This window comes from Scomber scombrus, chromosome 6 (genome assembly GCF_963691925.1).
Source record: "Scomber scombrus chromosome 6, fScoSco1.1, whole genome shotgun sequence".
NCBI classification, from domain to species: Eukaryota; Metazoa; Chordata; class Actinopteri; order Scombriformes; family Scombridae; genus Scomber; species Scomber scombrus.
In genome coordinates this window covers 27321894-27348711 of record NC_084975.1, presented here as the reverse complement: position 1 = coordinate 27348711, position 26818 = coordinate 27321894, and the positions used below count along the sequence as shown (strand labels likewise).

General features: G+C 38.6%; 2 protein-coding genes across 2 annotated transcripts; both read left to right on the top strand.

Annotated features, from left to right (window-relative positions):
- The first annotated feature begins 3715 nt into the window (after positions 1 to 3715).
- LOC133982521 (dual specificity tyrosine-phosphorylation-regulated kinase 4-like) lies at positions 3716 to 10600 on the top strand. The gene is made up of 14 exons (XM_062421577.1): positions 3716 to 3838; positions 5029 to 5418; positions 5504 to 5612; positions 5711 to 5892; positions 6585 to 6721; positions 6832 to 6969; positions 7135 to 7273; positions 7815 to 7899; positions 8040 to 8212; positions 8327 to 8387; positions 8499 to 8613; positions 8743 to 8849; positions 9979 to 10083; positions 10527 to 10600. The coding sequence occupies exons 1-14, from the start codon at positions 3716 to 3718 to the stop codon at positions 10598 to 10600; spliced, it is 1938 nt and encodes a 645-aa protein (XP_062277561.1).
- Positions 10601 to 11034: 434 nt separating this feature from the next.
- Positions 11035 to 19167, top strand: dkk3b (dickkopf WNT signaling pathway inhibitor 3b). Its single transcript, XM_062421222.1, has 7 exons — positions 11035 to 11310; positions 11942 to 12067; positions 12289 to 12369; positions 17518 to 17610; positions 18249 to 18393; positions 18546 to 18696; positions 18905 to 19167. Exons 1-7 carry the CDS (start codon positions 11116 to 11118, stop codon positions 18927 to 18929), a joined length of 816 nt encoding a protein of 271 aa, XP_062277206.1. The 5' UTR covers positions 11035 to 11115; the 3' UTR covers positions 18930 to 19167.
- The last annotated feature ends 7651 nt before the right edge of the window (positions 19168 to 26818 follow it).

Sequence of the window (26818 nt, the reverse complement as noted above, 5' to 3'; positions counted from 1 at the left end):
CATGATACACAGACACAACACAAGAAAGTCCATTTGTCTGCCAGTATCGTGAGTTGAATGTCAGATATGAAGCATGTAAGAAGATCATACCTGATCTGCGCTCAGTCGTTCACTCACGCTCAGAGAGAAGTGTGCGGCTCAACTTCTCTCAAATAAAACACTACGGATAATGACAGCGGTCCCGCCGGAGTCCTACTGCTTTTATCCACAGTATGAAGTCTCCTCACTACTGTCTCACTAACACACTCATGTTGTCGTTCACAGAGCAGCTCCTCACATGATAGCGGCAGTGTGAGTGCGGACCGCCGTGTTGTAGACCTGCGTCAAGTCAGAGTGCAGCACACTTCCGGTTAGTGTTTTTAACAGTGTAAAACTACCTTCTTACTAATACAGTGAGAGGAAGTGAGTTTTAATTTATTCATAGTTTCTACCCAGCAAAATGTATCTGTAAGAGATGTAAATATAAATAAAGTCTGAATGCACATTTTTGTAAAGATTCAGAGTTGTTAAATTTGTTTTCATACCATGTTTATATCACCTAAAGCTTACTTTTACTTTGGCAGAGCTGTAAAATTGACGCTTTAATAACTTATTCTCAGCAATGAAAATGTTCTCAATGGCATAACTAAGCTAGCTACATCTTACAGGAAAATGTGCAGATATCCTACTTTCTGAAAGGTTAAAACATGAAAACAGAGATTGCGTGCATATCCAGATAAATGAATGCTCAGTAAAGTGTAGGCATCATATTGGCAATCAACTACATGTCCCATGAGTCATATGTGTTATTAACGCATCAAAAGAAATGTGACTGCTGACAATTTTGTTTCATTTTTTATAAATATGTAGTTGAAAGATTTTAGCTGGTTAAAAACAAGCGATTACACCTTACTTAGCCTATTAGCTAAATTAGGCTTATTGTTTTCTAGGATTTAATCCTTCTGCCTTAATCTGATTTAAATGTAGAGATTACAGCCCTGTTCCAAAACAGAGATATACTGTATAATGAATTTTCCAGATCTACTTTAAATGTATTGTGTTAGTGGTTGAATCTGTCCTGATTATGATATTTTTGGTTCAACATCACACACCTAACAAACTATCATCAGGGCTGCTGCTATATAAACCTAAATTGTCACACAGAAAAAATATATAGACTAGCCATTAAATAATACATGTCTATGTTTGTCATTATGAAACTCAAATCTGGAGCACTGACAATGTGAAGCAATGTTTTATTTTGTACAGCCTAATTTATACAAGAGATATTGTATAAAAAGTTCTTCCAAAATACTTGACTATTTTGTTTTATTTCTGTGATTTTCAGTATTCCTAAACAACAATAACTTTATAATATAATAAAGTAACAACACATAATATTGTTAATAATAATACAGTTTGATGGCTTCAGTTACATTACGGACATCTACTAAGACTCAGTCACGTAAGACCTACTTTTATTCTGAAAGTTAATCTGATCATGTCCGGTGCAGTAGTGTGTGTTTGTGTCTAGCTTGACTCACAGTTTGAAAAAAGCAGCGCTTCGCAATCTGTAAAGGCATGCAGCATACAATTAGAAGCCCACTCCAACTTGAGCTGGTATGATAATTATTATTTAAATTAAATGTATATTACATTATATTAGAATTATTATTTGTAGCAAATCAGATTAATACAGTTTTAAACACACCCTTCCCTTATGATAGATTTTTAAATAACAACCTTTATTTAATAATCTAATGTGTTCTTTTATAAATATATTTGCCTATGTGTTTATTTGTTCAGTTTTCGTCTAGTTTCTTAGCAAGGAAAATCAAATTATGTTTGTTATGTGCCAGCCTGTGGACGCAACTCATGACCAGATGTGAGCAGGATCATCTGCAAACAACACAAGGAAGACATACACACACACACAGGAGAGTATGGGTGTGAACATCACTTTTACACACTCTCTCCTTGTTCCTTGCATAACTGCCATTACCCCACACAAACACTCCCTATTCCACACCAGCTGCAGGGTGGTGGGGCCTTTTACTGCTCAGACAGCTGTCTGCTGAGGTCAGAGGTTTTCCAAGATAAAAAAAACTGCAGTCTTATTCAACATGCTTTGTGTATCTCACTCATACAGAAAGTGAGGCGATAATGATAGATCCACTGCATACCTGACACTTTAATATGTGAGCGATGCATGAGCGGTTGCTCATTTCTGCTGGCTGGTTTACAAGGAATGTGTGGGGCTGCATGATTGCTGCACTATAAATATAAGACCAGGGTGAATTGTTCTGTCAGCAAATGCCTCAACACCTGGATTATTATTGGCAAACATCCAAGTAGCACAGACACGTGAGCATGTGTATAAGAGCCCAGACACAATGCACTTCTCTTCATACTTGACCATGTCTGGGATGTTTTGTCCTGCTCTGCCCTCTGGTGGTAATGGGCTACTATGACACCCTGAAAGAGTGCAACCGAGAGCATATTTATCCAGTTACAGTGAAGTACAGATTGTTAAAAAAAACTCAGAAAATAAATAAAAAAATCTATCACATATTCATTTATAATATATGTGTTTCTGTGGATGCCATTAAAGCTATGATATGACGTTAGGTGGAGGTTCTTGCTCAAGACTGGATTACCAACTGAGCAAAATGGGCACAGATTTCAAAAGCCCCAGGATCACTGTGTGTCAGCTGAGTTTGATTAGCTGTAAATCTGTTTGGGAATATGCTCCACTCAAGTATAATCCCCACTGACATGATGAAGTCCTCGAGGTGGGTCTCGTTGTTTGGTGAATTACCCGTTTCCACAGCAGACATTTTGACTTATCACAGTAGGAAAAGAACAACTGTTACTAATAAGTTGTGCTTTTTAGTAAGTCATGACAGTGAGTCAGCATGCACAATACCAACAAGCAGCTAAATGGAATTAAAACCTCATTAAAATCTAGTTTTAAACTATTTCATCTGATACTGAGCTTAAATGGTGTATATTACTAAATGAATTTGTGTTTAATCAAATAAACAGAGAGAACACCTGCAGCTATATACAATAATATTCCTGCAAATGAACAGTGTTGGAGCTAGTTGTTGTTCTTGTTAGATTTGATGATTAAACATTCATTTATGTATTTTTGTTGCTGTTTTATTTTGAGGAATATAGCTGAATTAGTTCATTATAATAGTATCATTTGAGTTAATTTTAGTACTGGTTGATGCTTTTGTTTTGAAGGTACTGGGCAGCTTGGACACTCAAGGTGAATTTCTTTCTAGAGGTAGGCAGGTAAAGGACAAGCAGACATCGGGGAGGGTTTATGGTCGCCATTGTTCTTTATCTGTTTGCTTGCAAAAATGGTAAAATAAACCAAGAGAAATGTCATGATTGCCTGGACTATAAATTCTTTTAAAGTGTGTAAACACATTGAGCAGATTATAGGCTGTTTCCCTGACATACAGAATTTTACAAAATTTATAAAACATTTGAAATGGGGAAAATGGGGAAATCAAACTGTATATTCCCACAGACTCATGCACAAGTGTCACTGGGCTGATGACATCAGATCTGAATGGAACACGCACATAGAGAATAGAATGTGTCTGTGATGCCATGCATTGTGCCACCATTAGAAGTTCTACAACAGTGGAATTCATCACATCTTACCTTGACTGTCTACTAGACATAACTCAGTGAGAGAGATCCACACTTGTTTCCGATCAACATGTTTCGGGACGCATTTAACGTTTCCAAGAAGAATATTTGTACCAGAGCTGACAAACAGGCACCTGGGAAACTGTTACCTAAAATAGAGAACATGGCCACACCCATGATACAACAAGACAAGGTTGGTTTGATTTCTCTCTAAAAAAAAAATAACATTTTTGATGATGATATATGTGATCAATGAGATGTTCTGATGAAGGTACCAGCTCCACCTCAACTTACTATACATTTAAATGCTTCTTACACACTTGTGTATCAGTAGACTAATCACAATTCAATTCATAATGTATCACAGTGGAGTGCAGGCAGGTGGACCCATTTATAGGATACATCAGACAGACACAATATACAGCACAGCTATTTATTGTAACTATTAAAAACTGTAGCTCACAAACAGCAAAACAAATAGATGATTCAACAAAGACTGAAATGAAAACTGGACTTAAATACAGACATAACTAATTAGGGGAACAGGTGAACAGACAGGAGGCTGATTGGCTAGAACAGGGCAGGACTAATGAGGCTGATGCAGGGCAGGTGCAAAGCAAGCAGACAACTAAAACCCAGAAAACACAGTGAAACCAGACAGGAGTGTGACACATGCAAAAATGAACAATATGTCCAATTTTACTTCTAATACTACAGTGGATAAATGATAATTAAAGTTACCAGATGTCTCAGTATTGAATTTACTCAATTGTACATATTACATTTTCTATGTTGCTTTTCTGGATTCTAAATAACTCAAAGTACAGGAATTAGGACTTTGAATTATTTTTAAACAGCTCACAAAAAAATATTTATATTGGTTTTATATAATGAAGATTTTAAATATCTGCCATTTAAACGTCTGCTCCCAATCTATAACAATGGAAGAAACTGAGTTTGTGCTGCTCAAAGCACTGAAATGTTATATTTGGAAAAAAAACAAAAACTTAACAGCAACTTGTCTTTGCTGAATTTGCTGTTTTGGAGGACCTATGAGAACAATATAAATATTTTATTTTTTGTTTTAAAGTAACTTTCCTGTTAAAGTTTCTGAAGCAGGCTACTTTTTATGACTGTGCTGCACTACTATTTAAAAGCAAGATGTAAATGAAACAACAGAACTCTTTGAAAAGATGACATAAAATAGCTTGTTTTCTGTGCCACTGTACTTGATGATGAAATCCTACTAAAATCAGTACAAATGTAACGAATGCACCAAATGTAACTGTGCAATTGCAACAAATGCAATTATACTGCTACACCCAATAGCTTGAAGTTTGTCAATTGAACAACCACAAACCAGCTCTGTGTTTTTGCTTATAGAATGACAGAAAAGGCACTGTGATCATACGGCGGGCGGTCACTGAAGAGGGTCTAAAACATCCCCAACAGACAGTCCTGCCACAAATCACAAAGGGCTCTCCAACAACCCAGCAGGATATCAGGAAAACTCACCTACGTGTCCTGTCACCAGTCGCAGAGGGCTCTCTGAAAACCCAGCAGGATTTTAGCCACACTCAGCTACCTGTCCTGCCAACAATCACAAAGGACTCTCTGAAAACCCAGCAGGATTTTAGCAGCACTGAGCGACCCGTCTTGCCACCAATTCTCAAGGCCCCTAAGAAAACACAACTGATGTTCAGCCCCCATCAGAACATTGTGCCTCCAAAAGCCCACACCCAGAAAATAACCTTCCATCACCCTGCTATTCAGGTATGTCCCACTAGTTCATTTACCTGTATCAGCATGACATTTCTTAGGACATTTTTTCAATATGTTTGCTTGATTATGTGACCAGCAACAAGGGAATATGCAGAAAAGCAAAACCAAGAAGGTCTGTAAACCCAAGGAGAAGCAGAAGGTTAAGGAAAAGCCCACTGTGGAAAGAACAGCCCTGACCCCTGAAAGTAAGAACTTTTTCCACTTGTTTTTCAACCCTGAGTTGAGAATGTTTTGTGATTTCCTTCAGAAAGCATGAGAGCAAATATCTGTTTATCCCCTACAGCTGTTCTGAGAGAGTCCAAGTCATACCTGACAGATTATGAGCTGGAAGAAGTCAAGGGATACAAAGAAGTGTGGTTCCTGGGAGAGAAAGCCCATAAAACTCGATACTCAAACCTCACTGAAAACAAAGATAACAAGTCTGCCAACTTTGGCTATGACAATAAGGAGGGGTTCTACAAAGTAGTAAGTACTGAACTCTTCACTGTACAGATGGACTAGTCTCAAATATTTTGTAGGGAAATATTTTGGCCACTTGGGGGCAGTGAAACAAGCTGAAAACACAACGTTGGTCAATTAGAGGGTAGTTTCAAAATTCTTCAAGTCTGTCTTAAAGCAGTCAGGTGCCCAAAGAAACATTAAAAGAGTTTTTTTCTTGCTGTAATCATTCCTCCTGTTAATACTGACCATTAGAGGTCCATTGTTTTCCTGAGTTTTCCTGAGGACCATTGTCCCCTATCAATTACAATTTACAAAATCCACAATCCTCCCTCTGTGCAAAATGTATTTTAAAGCTAATATGAAGCTTCAGCAATCCAAATGAGTCAAATCAAGTGGATATGTTTCAAAATTTCAGTTTATTAGTGCCAAAGTTCCTCTTTTTGTTACTATACTTCCGCCACAGCTCATCCTATCCTTCAATTCCTTTTAAAATCATTATTACTGACACGTTAGCAAACTGTTGCTAATTTACACATACAACTTCAGCCTTTATTTGGTGTTGTATTTCCATCCAGTGAATCTACGTTCATTATTCACTCTCTGTTTAGCTCTTTTTTGGTCTTCATTTCCAGTCTTCTGGTCTTTGTGCTTCTTTTTTTATTTTTTTATCGATAATACTTTAAGTTTTGGTAAACCTAGAATCCTTTAATCCATAGGTCATGAATGACCACTTGGCCTACCGCTATGAGGTACTGCAGGGAATTGGAGTAGGCTACTCCGGACAGGTCCTCAAATGCATGGACCACAAGTGCATGGAGATGGTGGCCATTAAGGTCATTCGAAACCAATTCAGGTAAAACATCTTCATCTAACTCCACAGGGTACATTTAATACTTTAGGTGTAAAGTGCAGTCGACTTGGTCAGTGAGGTCATATTTTGCTCTGATGTCCAATTATTTTCAGTTTTAACCTGCTGGGAAAGACCGAAGTGCAGATTTTAAAAACCCTGCAAAACACAGATGAGGACACCTCCAGTATTGTCCAAATGAAGGATCACTTCTACTTCCGCAATCACATCTGCATCAGTTTTGAGCTCTTAGAGTAAGTTGATATAACACATTTTCTTCACTTTCTCTTGTTATGACCAGGCCAGTTTTATTCAATCACATAACAGATTGGGAAAACACTTACTAACATGAACTGTGAGTAGCAGTACAGATTCTCTGAGAACAACAGTTACAAGAAGCCTGTGACATTCACTTACAGAAAGGACCTATATCAAGCCTTAAAAGAGACCAACAAGCGGGGCCTTGATGAGAAGGAAGTCAGAAAATACGCCATAGACATGCTGAAGTGTTTACAGACACTCCAAAAGAACAAGATAATCCATGGCGATTTAAAACCAGTAGGACCCACATCTTCTAAAAAAAAACTTGTATATCTGAACCTTATCACTATGATTGTTGTTTTTTTATTCCCATTACAATAATGTCTGTTTTTAAGAACAATTTCTAATAACTTTGGTGATTTTTTAATTTGAGGATGTAAAACTTGACCATGCAGTTAAATGGGTTTGCTCCAATGAGATTTCTAGACATAAAATAGATTTTAAAAGAAGAAAAAATAGATTGATACATAGAGGTCAGAGTGTTTTCTTTCACTTAAAACCACCATGTGTAAACGTTTTGTGTGATTTCTTTAGCATTTTTAAAATTATGATGGTATGAGCTTGTCATCATCCTGGTGAAAACTGGTGCTCTGTGTGTTGCCTTCAGCCCATTCATTCTGTGTGGCTGGGGGAAAGAGGCACATTAACCTTGTTTGACCACTGGGGGGCGCCACATTTGTTAACCCTCCACTTCTACACATAGTGGCTTTAAGGAAATCCTCTGTCATCATACTGAATACACTGCTGTTCTATAAATAAATGCATGTTTCATTTTCAGGAAAATATTCTCCTCAAAAAAAAGGGCAGTGTCCACCATGCAGCAGTGACTGACTTTGGAGGGAGCTGTTTTATGAGATATGGAGGTGAGTGTACATTTTTAAATTCACATTGTGAAACATGTTTATTGTAGAGTTGCTCTTTGCAGATATTTGATATTTGAAGCAAATGAAACACTGCAGATCATCTAATCTAATGAATCTCTTTCCTACATCTTCCTCCACAGATCAACCCCTCATCTACACATTGTATTACAAGTCTCCGGAAGTATTTCTTGGCCAAGTGTACAACACAGCCTCGGACATGTGGAGCCTGGGCTGCATATTGGCTGAGCTCATGCGTGGTCATCCTCTCTTTTGTGGCGATGACAATGCAGAACATTTCAGCTCTATAATGAAGGTAATGTTTTTGAGAGATAATTCTGCCTGTAAGACTCAACATTTAATTGTCATTCATTGAAACTAAATGTTATCCAAGATGAACCATTTTAAAGTGTGTGAACAATTCTTTTAGACTCTGGGTGTCTTCCCTACTAAACTGCTGGTGGACTCACCCAAAAGAAAGAGATTCTTTGGTGAGCAAAGGCATTCAAGCAATCATTTGACCTTATCTTGAGTGTTTATTCTCATAACAGGGTCAATAATGTTGTAGTAACTAATCTGTAAAATTTGTTGCGGTTATGCAGATAGTGATGGCGTGCCACTAAAGATTGCAGACATAAGGCTCCACCGCCGCATTCTGCACCAACAACTGAACTCTCAGGATGCTGATTTTCTGGATTTCATTAAATGCTGCTTTGAGTAAGCAGAAAGGCAGTGTAAACATTAATATAACACTTGTAGAATTGTCTGAATTCATTTGGGGTTGTTTTTTTTTATCACAGTTTGCATATCTTTTAGAGAATCTCATGCATATTCCTCATTATTTAGATATGATCCAGGAAAGCGCTTAACACCAGAAGAGGCCTTGCAGCATCCATGGATTCAAAAGAAAGATAAGACTGCAGCTGTAAAAGATGCTGAACCAACTAGACCAAGTAAGTCAACTCTCGTAAACAAGTTATTGCTCCTTTTCTCACAGCACTGTAAATGCTGTAGGGATGGCAATGTCAGTCGGTCGATTGGTTTACCACTTCGGCCCATACAGAAACATTTGAACATGTACTGAACAGATTGCCATGAGATTAGATTAAGAAATAGGTTGTACATGACTCATATGGTCAGCTGACATTCATCACCTGGCTTTTCCTTCAATGCCACTTTTTTTGACATTTTTGATTTAGTGACATATCTTGACAACTATTGAATAGATTTCCGTGAAATTTGGTACAGACATTCATCTTCCCCAGAGGATGAAATCTCATGACCCTGGTGATTCCTTAACTTTTCACTTAGTGCTACCAGCATGTCAAAGTGTTCACTTATATATCTACATGTTGAATTGGCAAAAATTCTCAGAGGATGAATCCTTTTTCCTCTAGGACCACTATGAGTTTGACTTTTGGTTTTGAGTGAAATGTCTCAAAAGCTTTCCATTTGGATTACCATAAATATTGATACATACATCGATTGTGATCAAGGGTTGAATTCTAATGACTTTTGTAATCCCTTGGCTTTTGTTCTAGCACCACAAGCATGTCAAATTCTGACTTTACCCAATATTTTGGTTTATTAACAAATACCCACAAAGCTAATGACATTGCCATCAGCCTTAACTAAACTGTTCTTTTGTTCAGTGCTAATTGTGTTTTTGGAATTTGCTGATGAACTTTCCATGCAACTGCATGTTAACATTATCATAGTGAGCTCATATTAGCATGCTGATGTTAGCATTGCTGTGGTTGTCTTGTTCAAAATTATGTTATTTATGTACTAATTTTCGTGGTATTTATTGTTTATTTAACTATATGGTCCACTTTTACTCAGAAAACACATTGTCTGTCAGCATCATAAAGCCGGTCTTGCTGAAAAGAGAAAAAATGCCCTTAGTGCACTTGCCGGCGATCAAGAAAACGGCCAAAGCAAAGACGGGGGGCAAATTAAGAGGCACATAAAAGTATGTAGAACAATCACTAAAGTCACACTTATAATTTTGATTGGCTCTCTCTACTTTTAATATTTACTAGCAGTGCTTTACTCCATGCTTTTCTCCGTTTGTGTGTACAGATGCCTTCGTTGTGGGGGGCGGGGTAGGGGCTGTTGCGTGCAAGATGTGCGAGAGGGTTGCCTTTCTCATTCTCTTTGGTGTGGAGGCCTGCATGGAGTCTGCAGGTGCTATCCACCAACCACCTCAGGATGTATAAAGGTAAGCCAAATATTTACATGCCTCTATTTCCATCTTTTAGGGTGACATGGTGGCTCAGTGGTTGTAAATTAGGTGAATTGGAGATTTTAAATTGCCATATGCACTCCATGATTATCAATCTGCCTTAAAACATTAAAATGTTCTGCAAAACAAGGAAAATCATGTGTATTTATCCATATTTTGTAGGCCTATTTAAAAAGTCTATTTTTAGATGTATGTTATATTCTTGTGGCTATCATGTAATGTGTATGTTATTGTGACTTTATTGAACCACTTCCTGCACAACAGATTACATTTAGTAGTAATTACACACATTTCACAGATACTGATGTGATTATGATAAATAATTATACTTTATGCTTTGTTGTGGTTGAAATCCTGTAGGTGCAAATTTGTTGGCATTATGCAGGAAGTATCAATGCAATGCTGTTGCAGGATAAAGTCTTCCAGGACTCCTGCAGGAAACGCAGGAATTCTGCATGATTCATTCGTACTGTTTTTCCTGTCTAGGAAATGATCGTTAAAAAGGTTCTGTAGGGAAATGTCCACGATACGCTCTGCAAAATCCCCCTTAGTTTTTTATTCAGGGAGAAACAAAACAAAACTGCACATAAAGCTGTAGACTGGTCCTGTCAGCTCCTCTGGGGGTGTATGATGAATAGATGTTGTCCAGTGTTAAAGGTGAATCTACCTTTGCACTTAACATTTGACATTTGATCTTTTTAACATATGTTTTTACAGTAAACACTTCACAATTGTGTCCTATTTTCAAGCCTCATCCGTTTGATTTATATATTTACCTCTTAAAAAGCAATCTGAACCTTTTCCACGCTATTAAACCTCATTCGTTCCAGTTTATAACCCCCACCACCACCACCCCTCCTCAGACTTTCCAAATAAAACGGATCCAGCTGTGTGCGGCTGTGCGCCCTCCGTGCGTCACACTGCTCCGCATACAGGAGGGAGAAACAGAGAGAGATAGAAACAGAGAAGCAAAGATGTCCGGTATCATGCTGCTGTCGGTTTCTTTCAGCTTGTGCCTGCTGTGGGCGACCGGCGGCGTGGCGCGGAGCGGGACGCTGATCCTGCGGGACGCCCTGGAGCATGGTCCGGTCAGCCTGAACGACATGTTCCGAGAGGTGGAGGAGTTGATGGAGGATACCCAGCACATACTGGAGGAGGCGGTGGACCAGGTCTGCGTCATATTTTATGTGTTGTATAGTTTACATACAGTGGAGATATCACTTTATTATGAATCAGTGTCAGTGTGGGTGATATCAAATGTTTATTGTTTATTTGGTGGTCAGCTTAATGTTGACTACCATGTTTAGGTATGTGTTGCAACACTACACATAGTTTCCATGTCTGCTTTATTTCGACCTTCATTACCTCTGAAGACTTTTAATAGTCTCTAACACAGCTACTTAGATTATCCTGTGTGCTCACTAAGGAGGAGATGCTTTACTGCACTGTGTCTATACATATTATTTTTGATATTATATTTGACGAGACTCCTGGTAGGCTGCAGTGTTTCTTTTCCCTGGAAGTGTATTTCAACAGGTCTTACAGTTTAACTCTGCTATTGTCCCAGCTGTCTGTGTCTGGTTTTGATCATTTATGAGCTACTGGGAAGGTTTCCTTCAGTGTCATCCGAGAAATTGATATTAATATCGAGCAGTATATCAACTGCATGTCAAGTTACAGCTGCCGTGAAGATCTCCTCCATATGGAAAATTAATGCTTGAACAAAATGAAGATGCCATATGCAGTATTTCATATAGGGGTTATGAACCGATTGATGTATCCTAACATTCAATTCAACAGATAACTACTGAGAGTGCAAAATCATCTTTAATGCCGCTGGATGTGCTTCTTAACTACCACAATGAGACTAAGAAGACTTTAAAGGACGGAGACAGAAGCGTTAGAATCCTAGATAGAACTGACAAGGTAGGAATTAACATCTGTGTAAATGATCTGATACAAAACTCTTCACATCTTTTATATTGTGACACTGTTTTTGTTTTGCAGTGGGCTTAGGAATGGGAGCATATGAGTAACACACAGACTGATTGTGCCTAAGAAATAAGGCTATTAAATAAAACAGACCGCATCACAGTGTAATGGTTTTTTCTATTTAAGGTTGTTAACTGTTTTTTTGTCTGTCGTAGGAAACTAACAATGAAACAGGAGAGACTCAAATGTCACACATCCATATGGAGATCACTGGCCAGTGGAACAGTGTGGATCATGTGAGTCTTCAGCCTTCCTTCTACAGTCTACGAATGATAAATAAACAACGGAACCAATATTGTATTGTGGCCTGTAATCGTCTGAGTAATTTGGCTTCACTCCAACCTGATGCTGACGTCAGACTTGCACAAAAGAATCGATCAGATCTATTAGTGAGCTAAAGGGCAGCAGCGGTGTGATAATGCGTGTCTAATTTTCTAGCTGATTCCAGCCTGTTGACTCAAGAGTTCCAGAAACCTGTGTTTGGTTTTCAGGGAGAGACACAAATCTAACTGCCCCACTTTTCAACCAAATGTTTTCTTTTTTTAGTGGAGTCCTTATCACGTTGAATCACATTCCAGCAGGCATCAGTCATACAGTAGATGTTTTTTATTCCAAAACCCTGAATGCTAAATTTAACCTCAGTATTTATCCTGGCTAACTTTTTGTAGACATTTTCCCTCAGTTTTGTAAAATGTCACATGGTTCCTTTAGGTTAGGATGAGGCAGAGAGGTGGAGTTCTTTTCTCAAACTGTGACTGTACTGTCTCAACTTGTTTTATAAAGAGTGAGATCATCCTGCAAACAGACAGACCGTACACTTTTCATGGTTATCCAACAGCAGACCAGTGAGGATTGAGGTCATTATCACTGCCTGCTGCCTGTTTTGCCATTTTACTTTACAACGGTGGTCTTGATCTTTTGCTTTCCTGGCAGCTGTACAGAAAGTGGTTATGTTAATAGAGTTTGCTGCTGGAAAAAAATGCCAGGGAAGCAAGCAGGCCTGCAAGTCAGGCAGGATACAGTCTGCTCTTCTAAAACGACTGACTGTAATATTATACATGTAGAAATTTCTCCGCTCTAAATCACACTGAACTCAAGGAAGTTACTTTGTAGGTAATTATTGGCTTGTTATTATTTTATAGGAAATACCAGTACATTTTTAGGTGATTTTAAAAGATGTCCAAGCTAAATCAGGGATACATCTGGTTGAAATGTAAATCTCTGTATGTAGCCAGTTAAAATAATTGCTTCAACAGGATTTCAGCAGCTAGAGGATATAGGTGATTAGACCTAACAACCTTTCCTATATGTTCTGTAATGCAAAGATGTTACAGCTTTATACATTCAGCATTCAACTATATAAATCACAGCTTTAAACATCACCATCAAATCAACACATGCTGCTATTTTTACTCTGGTGATTCAAAGGTAAAAGGAGATTTGGCCAACTATGTACTTGCTTTATATTTAACCACATATTCGTTTAACTATATTTTGCTGTTATTCAAAAGTAATTACCATTTCATATATTTATACATTTCACACATACATTCGTATTTTCTGTATTTCATCATTATGACTCAGACGAGATCAATATCTCATATCTAAAAGAAAGCTGAAAGCTGTAAATAAAGCCATGCACTGCTTTCAAAGACATGTGCCCATAACGTTTGCTGAAAATACCAAATTTGGGTTGTAATGTAGGCATTCTATAAAATAAAATAAAAAGAAAAGAAAGAAAAAAGCTGTAATCTCAAAGCCCAAGCTGAGATAACTGGTGACCATCTTGGTCTTCTTAGACTTCAGAAAGCTCCCTCCAGATCAAAGATGTTACAAATGTTTTCACAGTATGTGCTCCCCATGATGACTAATACCTACCAGCCTCTAGAATACTTTAAAAATACTTTAAAAAAGCTAATGACACACAATCTAAAGACAATGGGCCTCAAGCAGCAACATTCTCTTAAAGTCAACTCCAGGTGCATCAAATGTTCTTAATCACCCAAATGTACTCTTACTCAGGTGTACTGAATGATGGATCCCACTTGATCTTAAATTGGAGGCGTGTAATTGATGAGGTAATGCCCCCTAAACTCTATATAAGGGCAGTTGTTGTGCTGTGTGCAATACTCTGGCACATGTACAGGAATCAGAGATATACCACCAAAAAAAAGCAGCAAGAAGATGAACTTAAGCAGTAATAAAATGGATGTACTGTTAAATAAACTTAAATTCTTCAATGCTCTCAAGCACTTGTAAAACCTTATCTTACCTAAGAGAAGAGCAAAAATCTAAAAAAGGCTGGTGAATCCCAGAAATCAATGGGTACTAACAAAATAAGAACAAATCATAGATACAAATGAAAATAGGAGGTAATTTGTTTGTATATGGCCTCTTGCATGAGGCTCAATGTGTCATAAGTCACTGAATTTTGAGTCAGTGACTGATATTTGGCAAAGACTAGGGATCTTACAGGGTGACTATTTGCAAGACTACAACAAGATTGCTTTTGAGATAATTTCCCATCCTGCTCCTGGTGAAATTTACAATAAGAAAAACTGTTGAACAGTGGAGCAGAAACAGAAGCAGCCGTTGGCTTCAGCTGCCCTTGTGTGTGCAGTGGTTTGTTCTGAAAGCAGCAATTTTTGTCTGCTTTTTTCGTGGTACAAATTGGCGGACACATGAAAAAGACGTTCTTGTTCACTCAACAACTTCATCAATTTTCCACAGTTCAAGAGAACTGAGATTTGTACATGTTCACCCAGTGTGCTGTTTCCTGTTTGGTGCTGGAGAGAGTGCACCAATTGGTTATTGACAATGTTCATATCATTGAAATTTGCATGAGCCAAGACTGAAAACTACCAATAATATTAAACATGATTGATTTTATCGGAACGTCAAGAGAAATGACCAAACCAATCTGAACAAAACGAAGATGATGGGAGCACACCAACTCTAACAAACCTCTCATGATTTTATACTGATAACAGTAAAATCACTTGAAAAGTCATTTGGTGTATGGCCAGCATACATTGAACTTAATGTGTAAACCTGATCAAAAAATACTCATATTTATTCATAATTTAAAGCTAATACAATCTAATTAATGAACAAGTTAAGAACGAGTCAAGTTAAAAGTCAATATTAAATCACATCTGAAGGGAGTAGTTAACATCAACATTTCCAGAGACTGTAGCTTACTGCTGTTAGCTATGTTAGCTAATGAACATCCAGCAACAAAAATAAAGCAGAGTGGAGTGGCACAGTCTGTAGAAATACATTTAGTAGTGTATTTTAATGGGTTCAAACATGTTTTCATTCAGGGTACAACATCTGTGAGATGTTAAATAATACATAAAATGTGCGTTTTGGTTTCCCCCCTTAAGGTTTATGTTGGCAATGCTATTTGTGGCCTGCAATGTAACATACAGTATAGCCTACTCTGGATTCAATTTGCCAGCATATTGACTGTTTTCCCTGCATCTACAGTTTCCATGATGGTTTAACCCAAAACTATATCAAAATTAGCTAAATGCAGCTGGGTGAAATAAAGCTGTTCACTGTGAGTAGCTAGCCAAAATATCAGCCATGGGCTCAGTCCTCCAAACGTCAGAGTTCAGTATCATATGAGAAATAACAATAATTCATGTGGTGGTTTGTGTGAACGAACAGCATCAATGTAACATCCTCCAAGTTCAAAATGTGGGTTAGCTGCTTGATTTTACAGCAAATTTGGGGGTTAGCTTGGCCAACTGCAGCTGCAAATCACAGAGATGTTTATTGGGGTGTATAGCTCAGTGAGTAGACTATGTTACAGTTCTTTTCCTTTTTTTTCTGCCAAGTAATTTGCGGAAAATATTTTTTTATAGGCAGTAATACATTGCTACTGGCCCTTTGAAACTAATAGCAGCTGTATTCATCTGGAATTTATCAAGCTAATTGCAGGGTATGGTAGGTAGTGCAGCCCCTAGTTGCAGCTTTCAGTGTGTCTCTGCAACAGAAAGAAATAACATCTCTATTTCTGCAGACGTTCATATTCACAACAGCACATGTGTTAAGATTCTTCTTGTACTTTCCATGTTATTTCCAGTGGGTGCTGTATAATACTGTATGTCTCTGGCAGAGGAGAGAATGTTGACGTGGGGAGGGGGTTGTCTGAGGTTGGAGTGAGCGGAAAGCACGTTTTTTTTTTTTTTTATAGGAGACTGAATGTGTTCATGAGAGAAACAATTGAGAAACCCAGCCCTCTAGACAAATTGTGTATCTGCCTATGTTTCCATGGGTGTGGTCGCTGTGTTTACATCTGAGTCGCACCACGAGTAAGCATATATTTTGGAAGACTCATCACAGAACTAACAATATACTTACAGAGATGTATCGTCATGTGCAACCGTGTGTAATGTTAAACACATTCTCCCATAGGCTCCTGAACCTGTCTCTGACTTTGACACAGACCAGTCAGCCTCAATAATACATGCTGTTTCAGGGACTTGGCTCAGTTTCAATGCTGATTTCCCAGAGGCTGCACACTAAAAAAGATATTTAAAAAAAAACATCAAAATGGGGAGTTCACAATCCGGTGCTGTTTTTGGCAGACACTGTTTCCTCTCTCCACACTGGAAAGGAGCTGACCTGAATCACACTTATTAAATCAGAATTCCACAAGTGGTCCAACTTAATAGTCAGTTAGTTTTTGTCAAAGAAAACAAATCCACATTACAAAGTATTGGTAAGTAGCTGTAACAGATAAGAATGCAATGCAGCCATAATGCAGGTCTTACTTGACTTACAATTTGTCCTTCTTTGCCATTGGCCCAGGAAATTATATAATCATTTTATCAGCACCGTGGGAAAGAAACCAAGTGTAAAAGAGAGACGACAGTTGAGATTCAGCCCTTCTGTTCCATTCAGATGTCACTGATTTTGTCCATCAAACAGTTTCCATGGAAATGGGACGGAGGCTGGCACAAACACAAGTCTAGAAATCAACAAACACTAGGAACTCATTAGGTTGGGCTTCAGAGGAAATACAACCGATGAAGGAAAATGTGAACCATAATTACATTTGGTTGAGTGCCTCTTTGTGGTGTGGTATAATACACTGTCATCAGATGAGCTGATGTTTTACCATTAAGACAATTACTTTGTCTTAATGTATAACAAATAGAAACTCATCCAAAGGCAAAAATGTATGTGGTCATTTTTTCTTTCTATACAATAACGTCATTGAGGAAATTGATGATTTTCAGTGGTAATATGTAATTGGAGTCCCCATTTACAGCCTTGCACAACCCACTTACTATGATTCACTGTTCATTTCAATTCTGTTCTGTCACAGATTATATGTATATCTCAGCCAACTGTTACTATCTCTAAACCTACAGGAGTGCATGGTAGATGAAGACTGTGGTGACCTGAAATACTGCCTGTATGGGATTGAGAACTCCAAGTGCCTGCCCTGCATACCAACAGATATGGTATGCATTCAGTCTGTGCTGTCTTTTGTGGTTATTTCTTTACTTAAAACTATACAGATCAGTATTTTTTATTTCAACGATGAGTTAAATGATTATTTATAATGTGAAAGGTTTGACTTTAGGTGGTGACGAACCTACAGGGAATTATCACCTGACTCTGAAGCTCCTCAGCTCTGTGGACTGTTTTTGAGCCTCTCAGTTCATTGTTTTGGTTTTTCCAGCTGACACACTGTTTGGTTCTGTTTGTTTGGTTAAGAGAGTCTTGCAGCTCTTATAAACTCTTTTTTGCTTCCTCAAGTGGCCCCTAAAATAAAGCAATCCAGCATCAGATAATCTGTGTAGAGGCGGCTATCCTAAACAATATAAAGTCATATAAATGTGCTTTTTTTGACAATTAAGTCTCAAAACAATGCAATAAAATTGTGAAAACAAGGTTAGCTGCAGTGTATAGTGAAGCAGCATTAATAATGTCATAAATATCTCACTGTTAAAAAGCTACACACGGTGCCTTTGATGAGAAATACAACAAAGGGATCCATGAAAGTATGGATAGTATGTATAGAAATACATTAATGCAGCAACAAACCATGTGTGCTTTACATACCTGTTTGCATATCTGAATGTGTGTACCCACTTAGCCCTGCACTACGGATGAGGAGTGTTGTTCAGATCAGATGTGTGTATGGGGCCAATGCACTGTCAATGCCACCAAAGGAACAGAGGGAACTATCTGTCAGGGTCAGAGTGACTGCAGACTGGACCTTTGCTGTGCCTTCCAACGAGGTGAGCTTCAACAGTGACTAGCCTGGAAATGACAGAGTCATCCTGTCTCAGTTAATGTAATCTTCCACATATAGAGTACGAGCTAAAATATACATTGTAGGAGATTATCTATGAGGTCTCTATTTTCTTCCCCTCTCCGTCGCTTTCTCCAGAGCTGTTATTTCCAGTGTGTAACCCCAAACCGGGGAAGGGTGAGTCCTGTCTGAACCACCCCAACCTACTGATGGACATGCTGGCCTGGGACCTGGAGGGTCCCCGTGACCACTGCCCCTGTGCCGACGACCTGCAGTGCCGACCTCACGGGTGAGAGCAAACATGATGGTATACATTTACAGTACAAATCCCCCAGAAGTGAAGGAGTGTGGTTGTTATATAGTGTTAAGTGAATCTTCACTTTAGAAGATGTGGAAAACACGTCATACAAATTGAGATAACCACCAAAGTTTATAAGTAAGCAAAAGTATTTCAATGAATTTTCTATTTTCCTGAATAGCTTTTTTTTCTCTTACAGACGTGGATCTGTTTGTGGGGAGTAGTGTTGGACATGAAGAGAGCATGAGGGGGTTATGCTAAACCAATTACTCTGTCCAGAAGCTGTACGAGCGTCCTTACTGATCATTCAACGAGGAACATCCACCTGCTGATCGGCAGTTCATAAAACAATAGGATGTTGCTTCAAGACAGGACTTGTGGACATGTAATTTATGCCTTACTATCAATGTGTATCACATATATCATAAAGGAAATAAAAGACTTGTTTTTAGTTTTGACTGAGAGCCAAGAAAAGCAATATTTTGGTATTCACTGACACAGATGTGTTTCATTTCTTTTTCTTCTTTTTATTTGGCTGAGTGAATGATTGCAGAACACAGTAGGGAACACTAGAGGGCACACTTTTGTTTCTTTTCTGTGTGCCAGGAAATGTAACATTGTAATGCTGGTCTTTATATCTTTATGAGGACACTTGTTGACATAATGCATTCCCTAGCCCCTTACCCTGACCTTAATACTCACAACTAAATGCCTAAACCCAACCCTTACTCTAAACTGCTCCTAAATCCAATTTTAACTTTAACCTTTACCAAGTCTGCACCCTCAAATTGCCCTTTGAAGTTGTGAGGAGCAGCCAAAATGTCCTCACAACATAGAAATGTCCTCACAATAGTGGCTATCTCAAAGATAACACACACACACACACACACACACACACACACACACACACACACACACACACACACACACACACACACACACAGAGAGAGAGAGAAAGAGAGATTCATGTAAATACACAAAGAAAATATTCAGGATGAAGCTCATTCCCACATGATTATTGTGCAAACTGATACAGATCTATGTTTTCCTCTCACACACACACACACACACACACACACACACACACACACACACACACACACACACACACACACACACACACACACACACACACACACACAACCACACACTAATAGATAGCAAAACTGTTGAAAACAATGAACCATGACTTATATGATACAAAATATATTTGGGATTCAATTACTGTGTTTTTCCATGGAGAGAGACTACATTTTCATTTTTTGTTTTAGTTTTTGCAATCTTGTTTACATCAGTCTTGTTATTTTTTTAACATGTATATTTTGAATAGGTAGGTTTGTCTTTGCATCTGAAAGCTGTTGCTTATCGTGCAAAATATCTTCAACAACATTTCCAACCAGGAAAGCAAAATATTCTGCTTGCACCCTCCTCCAAACAGCTGAACATGGAAACCTGTAGAATGGACAAGTAGCAGGAGAAATCAAAAGTGTTTGGCAAACAATGTTGTCTCTTTAGTGATATCATTATAATATAGATTTAGGTTATGGAATATAATATATTTCACCATTCTTTCTGAAATATCAAGTTATTAAAAAAGAAAACTTAAAGAAATCCAACTGGAGCTTTAAAATTGGGGTTCTTACATAATTTGAATTGCAGTGAGGAACTACATTTTCAGTATTAATAATTTGTTTGGAGCCCAACAGCACATTTTATATTTGATCTCCTGACAGACACTGATACTTGAAACTGAGTGACATGACTGCTAAAAATAGTATTGAATGGGTCAAATGCAGAAGATGATTCGTGTTAAAGAGAAACTGCAACTTGCTGAATATGTAGTGGCCACAAGTTACAATAACTGGATATAGATAAATGCTAAAATGTTACCTTTAATTATAGCCGGTTAAGCTGCTGGTGATACCAGGCCAAGAAAGGCTCTTTAGCAGCAATAATTCCACTGAGTGTATTTGTATTAACTACAGTACCTAACAAGATATTTGTTCTTTCAGTAGAAACATAGTTTGAATGTTTTGGAATCACTCACAGCAGAATATTTCCTAAAGTCCACTTTGACTGTCTTCAATGAGCCACCTACAGAGGCTCTTTATTTGTACATCTGAGTTAGTGGGGATAGTTTCATGTCCTTCCAGACTTTTGAAGTCGCCCTGAATAATACCTTTTTTATAGTTTTTTTGCTTAAGAGTTTGGATTTGTGATTTTAAAGTTTGGTCAAAATAGTAAAAGCAAATTAATCAAACAGAACTGCGAACAGACTCCTGTCACATGTGAATCCAAACAATATATTTTTCTAAAGTAACTTGTGAGGAGAGACATGACAGACCAAAATAAATGTGCCGGCACTTCTCTGAGCTGCCAACAAAAGATACAGCTTACCTCAATGTCTTTCTTGAGTTTCTGCAAATAATGATTAGTGGAATAAAACAACAATAAATGCAGCAATAGCGAAACCTGTGAACACCTGTGGATTTATGTCACCAGTTGCAATTTTTCTTAAAGTCCCCCATCTCCAATTTCCTGGAGTCAGGAAATTCGTCAAGGAGGAACGTTTCAATTGTTCATTTGACTTACATCACAATAGAAAATCACTGGTGTATTTGACACAGGGCGTTCTTTAGAGCTTTCTGACAAAACAAATAGTTTGGAAACTAATCCTGGTCCATTATTCAACCTCAAGAAGTGTGATGTGGAAACACTTGAAGCCTTCAGTCCACAAACACTGAGAATGGATGGACGTGAAGTAAGAGACATCCTGTGTCCAGTAGCTAAACTTCTGAGATTATTCATATAGTCATAGATTTAGATGGATTTTTTGTTTTATAAGGGAGAAAAATGAGATGTGATTTTAAAGATTTTAACCAGAAAACCATATCAGACACAACTATTGTTCAAAATACTTCACGCCTTACAACATTTCTGGAGGGGAGGAGTGAGACCTCCTTTTATTTTCACGTACAGATGTTCATTTACAGATGATAACTGATACGTAGACAATAGAAAACAAAAAACGAACAAAAAGATTACATTTTACATTTCGCAATGCCAGAATTTGTATTAAATGCAGTATGTTTAGTCGCTTAATAACCTTAAAGTTTTAATATCTTTTAAAAAACATACATCAGGTAGTGCTTAAGTATTTTTAATTCATTGATAAAGCGCAGGAAATTTATGGGGAGTGAGACCTCCCTCTTCTCTCTATCTGTCCACGCTGACGTCACGGCGGCTCATTTATCCGCCCTGGCTGCTGGTTTCCTGCTGAGTCTCCACTCACACTGCTGCTCCTCTAACACGGCAACACTCTCCCAACTTCCAGAGCCGGAGAAAACATCGACACTTCGGGTATGTATAGCCTTCAAATAACGCCCGGTAACCGCGTGTGTGTTGGTTGTGTGTGTGTGTGCCCCTGTGGCTGTTGAAACGCAGCGCCCATTCGCGGGTTTTTAAAGAGGTGGTTGTTGCTTGTGACAGCGTGTGACAGCGTGTAGGAAGAGATGCGCCAAGAGGAGGAGAAGGTGGAGGAGGAGGGGTGCCTCGGCTCAACACAGCACTACTGTAGCGCTGCTCGAAGATATATACGCAGATACAGCCACCAAGTTAGGTGTATTAACCGTATACTCATCTTTTTTCCTTCCATTTTTCTCGCTACCACAGAGATATAAATGTCACAGCAGTAATAGTCACTACTGCACCTCCCCACCCGCCGAGCCCCCCCCGGTGTTAAACAGTAATCTTAAATCTCACTCTTTTTTTCCCCATCTTTCCTCCATGCAACCGACAGTTAGTTCAAACACCAAAATAAGCAATGTTGACGGTAGCACAGGAGACACTTTTAATTTAATGTTACCCCTCCCTTTCCCCTTCCCTTCCTCCTTTTTAATCTACTCCCTTGCTTCGCAGTAATCACATTAAAGGCTGTCAAAGCCAAACATTAGTCGGTGTGGTTTTAAGCGTCGCCCACTGTGCAAATGGACGGTAAGTGGTGACTGGTAATGATGTGAGGCAGCTGTGTGTAATAAGAATCACGGGATCCGCCGGGGTCTGTTTTTTTTTTTTTTTTTTTCTTGCTCTGTAACGCACATCTGCCTCGTAGAAACCCACCGGATCCGGAACATTACTGTTTAGAGTGTCTCGTTACAGTACTGTGCTGGGCTGGCTGGTAGTTTTTTGTTTTTTTTGGGAGGGTGTGGGAGGCTGGAGGGGGAAACGCTGCAAGATATTTCATGTGTGAATAGTTAGTGGTTAAATACTTATACCAATACACACCCAGCTAGATCTCTACCACACTGATTAAAAAGTTGAAGTGTGTTAGTGCTCTCAGGATTGGTCAGTTGCAGTCAGCTACTTTTCTATATCTTTTATCTGATTGGTCCAGGAAACCACAGACACACACACATCATCCATGTAGTCACCACAGCACTGAAGTATTAAACTCATTCAGTTATCGTCATGCCAATCTCCGCCTTATTCCTACTAGATTCAAGTGTTTTCTCCTATTTTCGTACCAAAAGATGAGTTCTTTTAATGTTGTGGTCATGTGGTGTTCCTCATGTCTGATCTAAGTCGTGTAGATGACTTTTTAAAGGTTGTTTCTATGGTGTTGAGACAACTTGTTCCCTAAGTAGGAACTTGTAATTTCTTACTGGAATAATGCGGACAGATGTGTCCTGATTGCCCTCGCCTCTGAGTCAACACCCTCCATATGCTGCTGTTAATGTATTTCCTGTAGGTGACGGACAGCAGTTGACAAAAAGGAATAACCCAAATAGGAGTAATGTGGATTAAGTTGTGTGTGTGTTTGATGTCCAGATCTAAGTGAATGTGAAACAAGCTCAATGCTTCTCCTTTTCGCTTGATTCCTCTTGAGACTATTTGTCCGTAAGCTGTTTAGCCTCAGTCGCAGGTGCTTGATTTTTAATGATTCTAATGCGTCTGATCAATTATTCAGAGTGAAGATGTGGCATCGGGCGGGAGGGGCTGAGAGAGGGGTGGGGGGATCAACTTGCTGCCTGTCTGTGTGACTGTAAGCTACAGCAGATCCTGGCTGGCTGGTTCAGAAAAGGAAGATGATGATAGTTTTTTTTAGCTTTTTTTTTCAAGGATAGCCACACGGAGGGCGCCAGGTTCTCTCTCTATCTTCAGGGAATACTGCAGAGGGAGAGCTGCTTTGACTTGCTGTCTTCTGTCCCACTTCTGCATTGTTCACTGTGACGTGCACACTCACACGAAAATGCAGTGACTTAAACAGGACAACAGCTTGGCTTAGAAGATGACTTTTTCAGAGCATGATCCACATGAGAAGTTTCCACTCTTTTTTTCTTTTCTTTTTCTTCTGGGTTAATGACCAAATCTTGTTGTTTTTTTTCAAATAAGGGCACAGTGGATTTAGTAGATGAGGCAGCAGGAGCCTTGCTTGTGTAGTGACTGCGAGTCCTGCCAATTAATGCAGCATCTCCTCACCAGCTCAGACTCCAATTCTTGATCCCAGCAGAAGATGCTGTCACACAGCAGCTGTATTTGAGTCCACATCTGCTGGACATAAAATACTGCTAGTCACACGAGTAGATAAACCTGCATATATACTAAGGGCGTAAATCATAAGTTTCTTCATGGTATGATATATTGATTTTAATGGACAACGATTCGATGTTTGCCGATATCACAAAATCTGCCATGATATGATTTTGATTGGATTCAGGAGCCAGTGATCGATATGAGCAATATCACATGATGATTTAACACGATCACTTCCATTCATATCAAATCACAAAAAGCTACTAAAATATCATTTGACATTTTTATTTCTGAGCTCAGCCAGACATTTAAGTGAAAATTAATCCAGCCTACTAATTTTTTCAATAAACCACTTGACCAGACCACATTTTCACTATAAAATGCCGCTTTTTGATATATTGAGCTTTAAAATTTTCACATGCTATAAAAGAAAATGAACATTAAATTATTATTTTTTAAATTTAAGCAGGTTTTTTGCTTCTTTCAAAACTGCAGCGTTTACCGAGCTGCAGAGGAAAAAACGAGACAACACGCTTCACTTTGTCCAAAAGACGAGCAGCAGCAGCAGAGCATTTCAGACAGTTTATTGTCTGTCTGAAGTACGGCTGGGTATCGGTACTCAATACCAAGTAGTAATGAACAAACGTCTCCTGTCAAAAGATACCTGCAATTGATCCTTTTTGCACCCAGAGCTAGAAAATATGACTTTGTATGGACTTGCTTACAGCCAATCAACACAAGCGTTCTTCGATTTAATGTTACATGTGGTTGGCCCACTGCCACAGCAGCTACAATATGAAGGAGTGGTGGCATTTCATGCAATTTAATGCTACTATTCACATGATAAGTATAGAATAAAGTACTCATTTGGTATCAGTATTACTTTAAAGGTACTTGGATTGGTACTGGTATGATCATTTTTTAAACCATACCCAGCCCTAGTCTGAAGCATTTAATGATAGACTTGTCTCTATAATCCGGCTGCGGACATGTTGCTGGCTGCTGAAATGTGAAATCACAGCAGTGATACTCATCGTTCTTTTAGAGCTGAGGTTTAGTTTTTGTGGATAAAAGCTGGTCTGGATCGCCTCTATTATCATTTTGAACACGTCTAATGCTTCTTTTTATAACTAAAGAAATGGATGTATTGGTCTCATTCTGTACAGATAAGAGTTAAAACCAAGTAACTCAGCAGCTTACTGGACCTGATTGCTGTCACATGTTTGCACTGACAGCACTGGAGACACTACTTCCACACTTCAACATCTTATTATGTCAGTTCAGTGGTGACAGTAAGAAGTGAATGAATTAGTTTTTTCCAGCAACTTTATTTAGATTTTAATCGGAAAGAAACTTCTGCTTCCTGATCTACAGGGAGAACAAGTTCCTTCTCTGGAGTTGTGAGTTTCTGCTAGGCCAGAGCTTAGCATTAAAATTCATATAATATTTCTAAGGCTTCATCTAATTTCGTATCCAAGCTTTTATTAATAAGATACTCCTAAACATAACATAATAATGAATGAATGCAGGCTGAATGTGTCTGAATGACCGCACACATGACATGAGGACGAGGCAACGAGAGACACTCTCAGAAGATTTATTCCAGCAAGACAATAAACTGCAGACGCACATCTAAAGCCACACAGGACTGACTTAAAACAACAGCGTTCACCTTCTGAGACAAAGTCCAGACTTCTGCTTTTTCTGGAGCTCGGGGCAGAAAAGTGAAATTGCCGTCGACTCGACATGTTATTTGACCGAGTTTTGGCTCGTTTTATAAAGGGCTGAGAACCACTGCACAGATGTGTAAAACTGAGACAGAAACTGTTAAACTAAATGTGGAATTAAAGGGAGTGAAAGCATGAAGTTTTGATTTATAGTCCAAAAACATAATAAATTAACTGTAATTTCCGTCCAAACTCTGTGATTGACTTGCCTAGGTAGGTTTTTCATTTGTCAGTCCAGCTGTTCTACACACTTTATTTTTTACTAGATACTAATGAAATACTCCATTTGGAAGAATTTAATTTGCAAATTTTCTTTCATTTGGTTGTTGTGCATGCAGTCAGTGAGCGGTTTGCTGTTGCCAAACAACCAAAAATGACAATGATGTTTGGCAACACATAATTGGAAATGATCTGTAGCTGTTATAAAACAGTTAAATTGATCGAGGTGCGGCCGTTGGGTTTAGCTCGGTCTAATTCAGCTAAGTTGAGCCGGGCTCAGACTACAGGAGTGTTACAATCCTAACCCATTGTGAAATCTGGTAACATCACACGTGTGGAGTAACTTTCCAGATGTTCGTCTCTGGAATCTCAAGCCTGCACCCACTATGAGATTGGAAAATAATGCAGCGTTACACACATAGCAGGATATGATTCTAGAATATTGCGCCAGAGGGAGCGCTGCACCTCCCCTCATGATTTCATGGGTGAGCACATGTAAACATAATTAAGACTGACGTGGTGCAATAATAAGCTGTTTTGTGTGTGTGTGAAATGCTGTGCAGTGATGAAAAAGCAGAAGTCTGAACAAGTCTGGATGAGGAAACACTGGTTGGGGAAACTTGTTGACACGTGTT

What these genes read in the sequence shown, in the direction of transcription:
- dkk3b (XM_062421222.1), top strand. Translation starts at nt 11,116, where the DNA reads ATGTCCGGTATCATGCTGCTGTCGGTTTCTTTCAGCTTGTGCCTGCTG. An exon ending in TGGAGGAGGCGGTGGACCAG is followed by an intron (nt 11,311 to 11,941) that starts GTCTGCGTCATA and finishes TCAATTCAACAG; the next exon opens with ATAACTACTGAGAGTGCAAA. An exon ending in CCTGCATACCAACAGATATG is followed by an intron (nt 17,611 to 18,248) that starts GTATGCATTCAG and finishes GTACCCACTTAG; the next exon opens with CCCTGCACTACGGATGAGGA.
- LOC133982521 (XM_062421577.1), top strand. Translation starts at nt 3,716, where the DNA reads ATGTTTCGGGACGCATTTAACGTTTCCAAGAAGAATATTTGTACCAGA. An exon ending in TCCATCACCCTGCTATTCAG is followed by an intron (nt 5,419 to 5,503) that starts GTATGTCCCACT and finishes TTATGTGACCAG; the next exon opens with CAACAAGGGAATATGCAGAA. An exon ending in CAAAAGAAAGAGATTCTTTG is followed by an intron (nt 8,388 to 8,498) that starts GTGAGCAAAGGC and finishes GCGGTTATGCAG; the next exon opens with ATAGTGATGGCGTGCCACTA.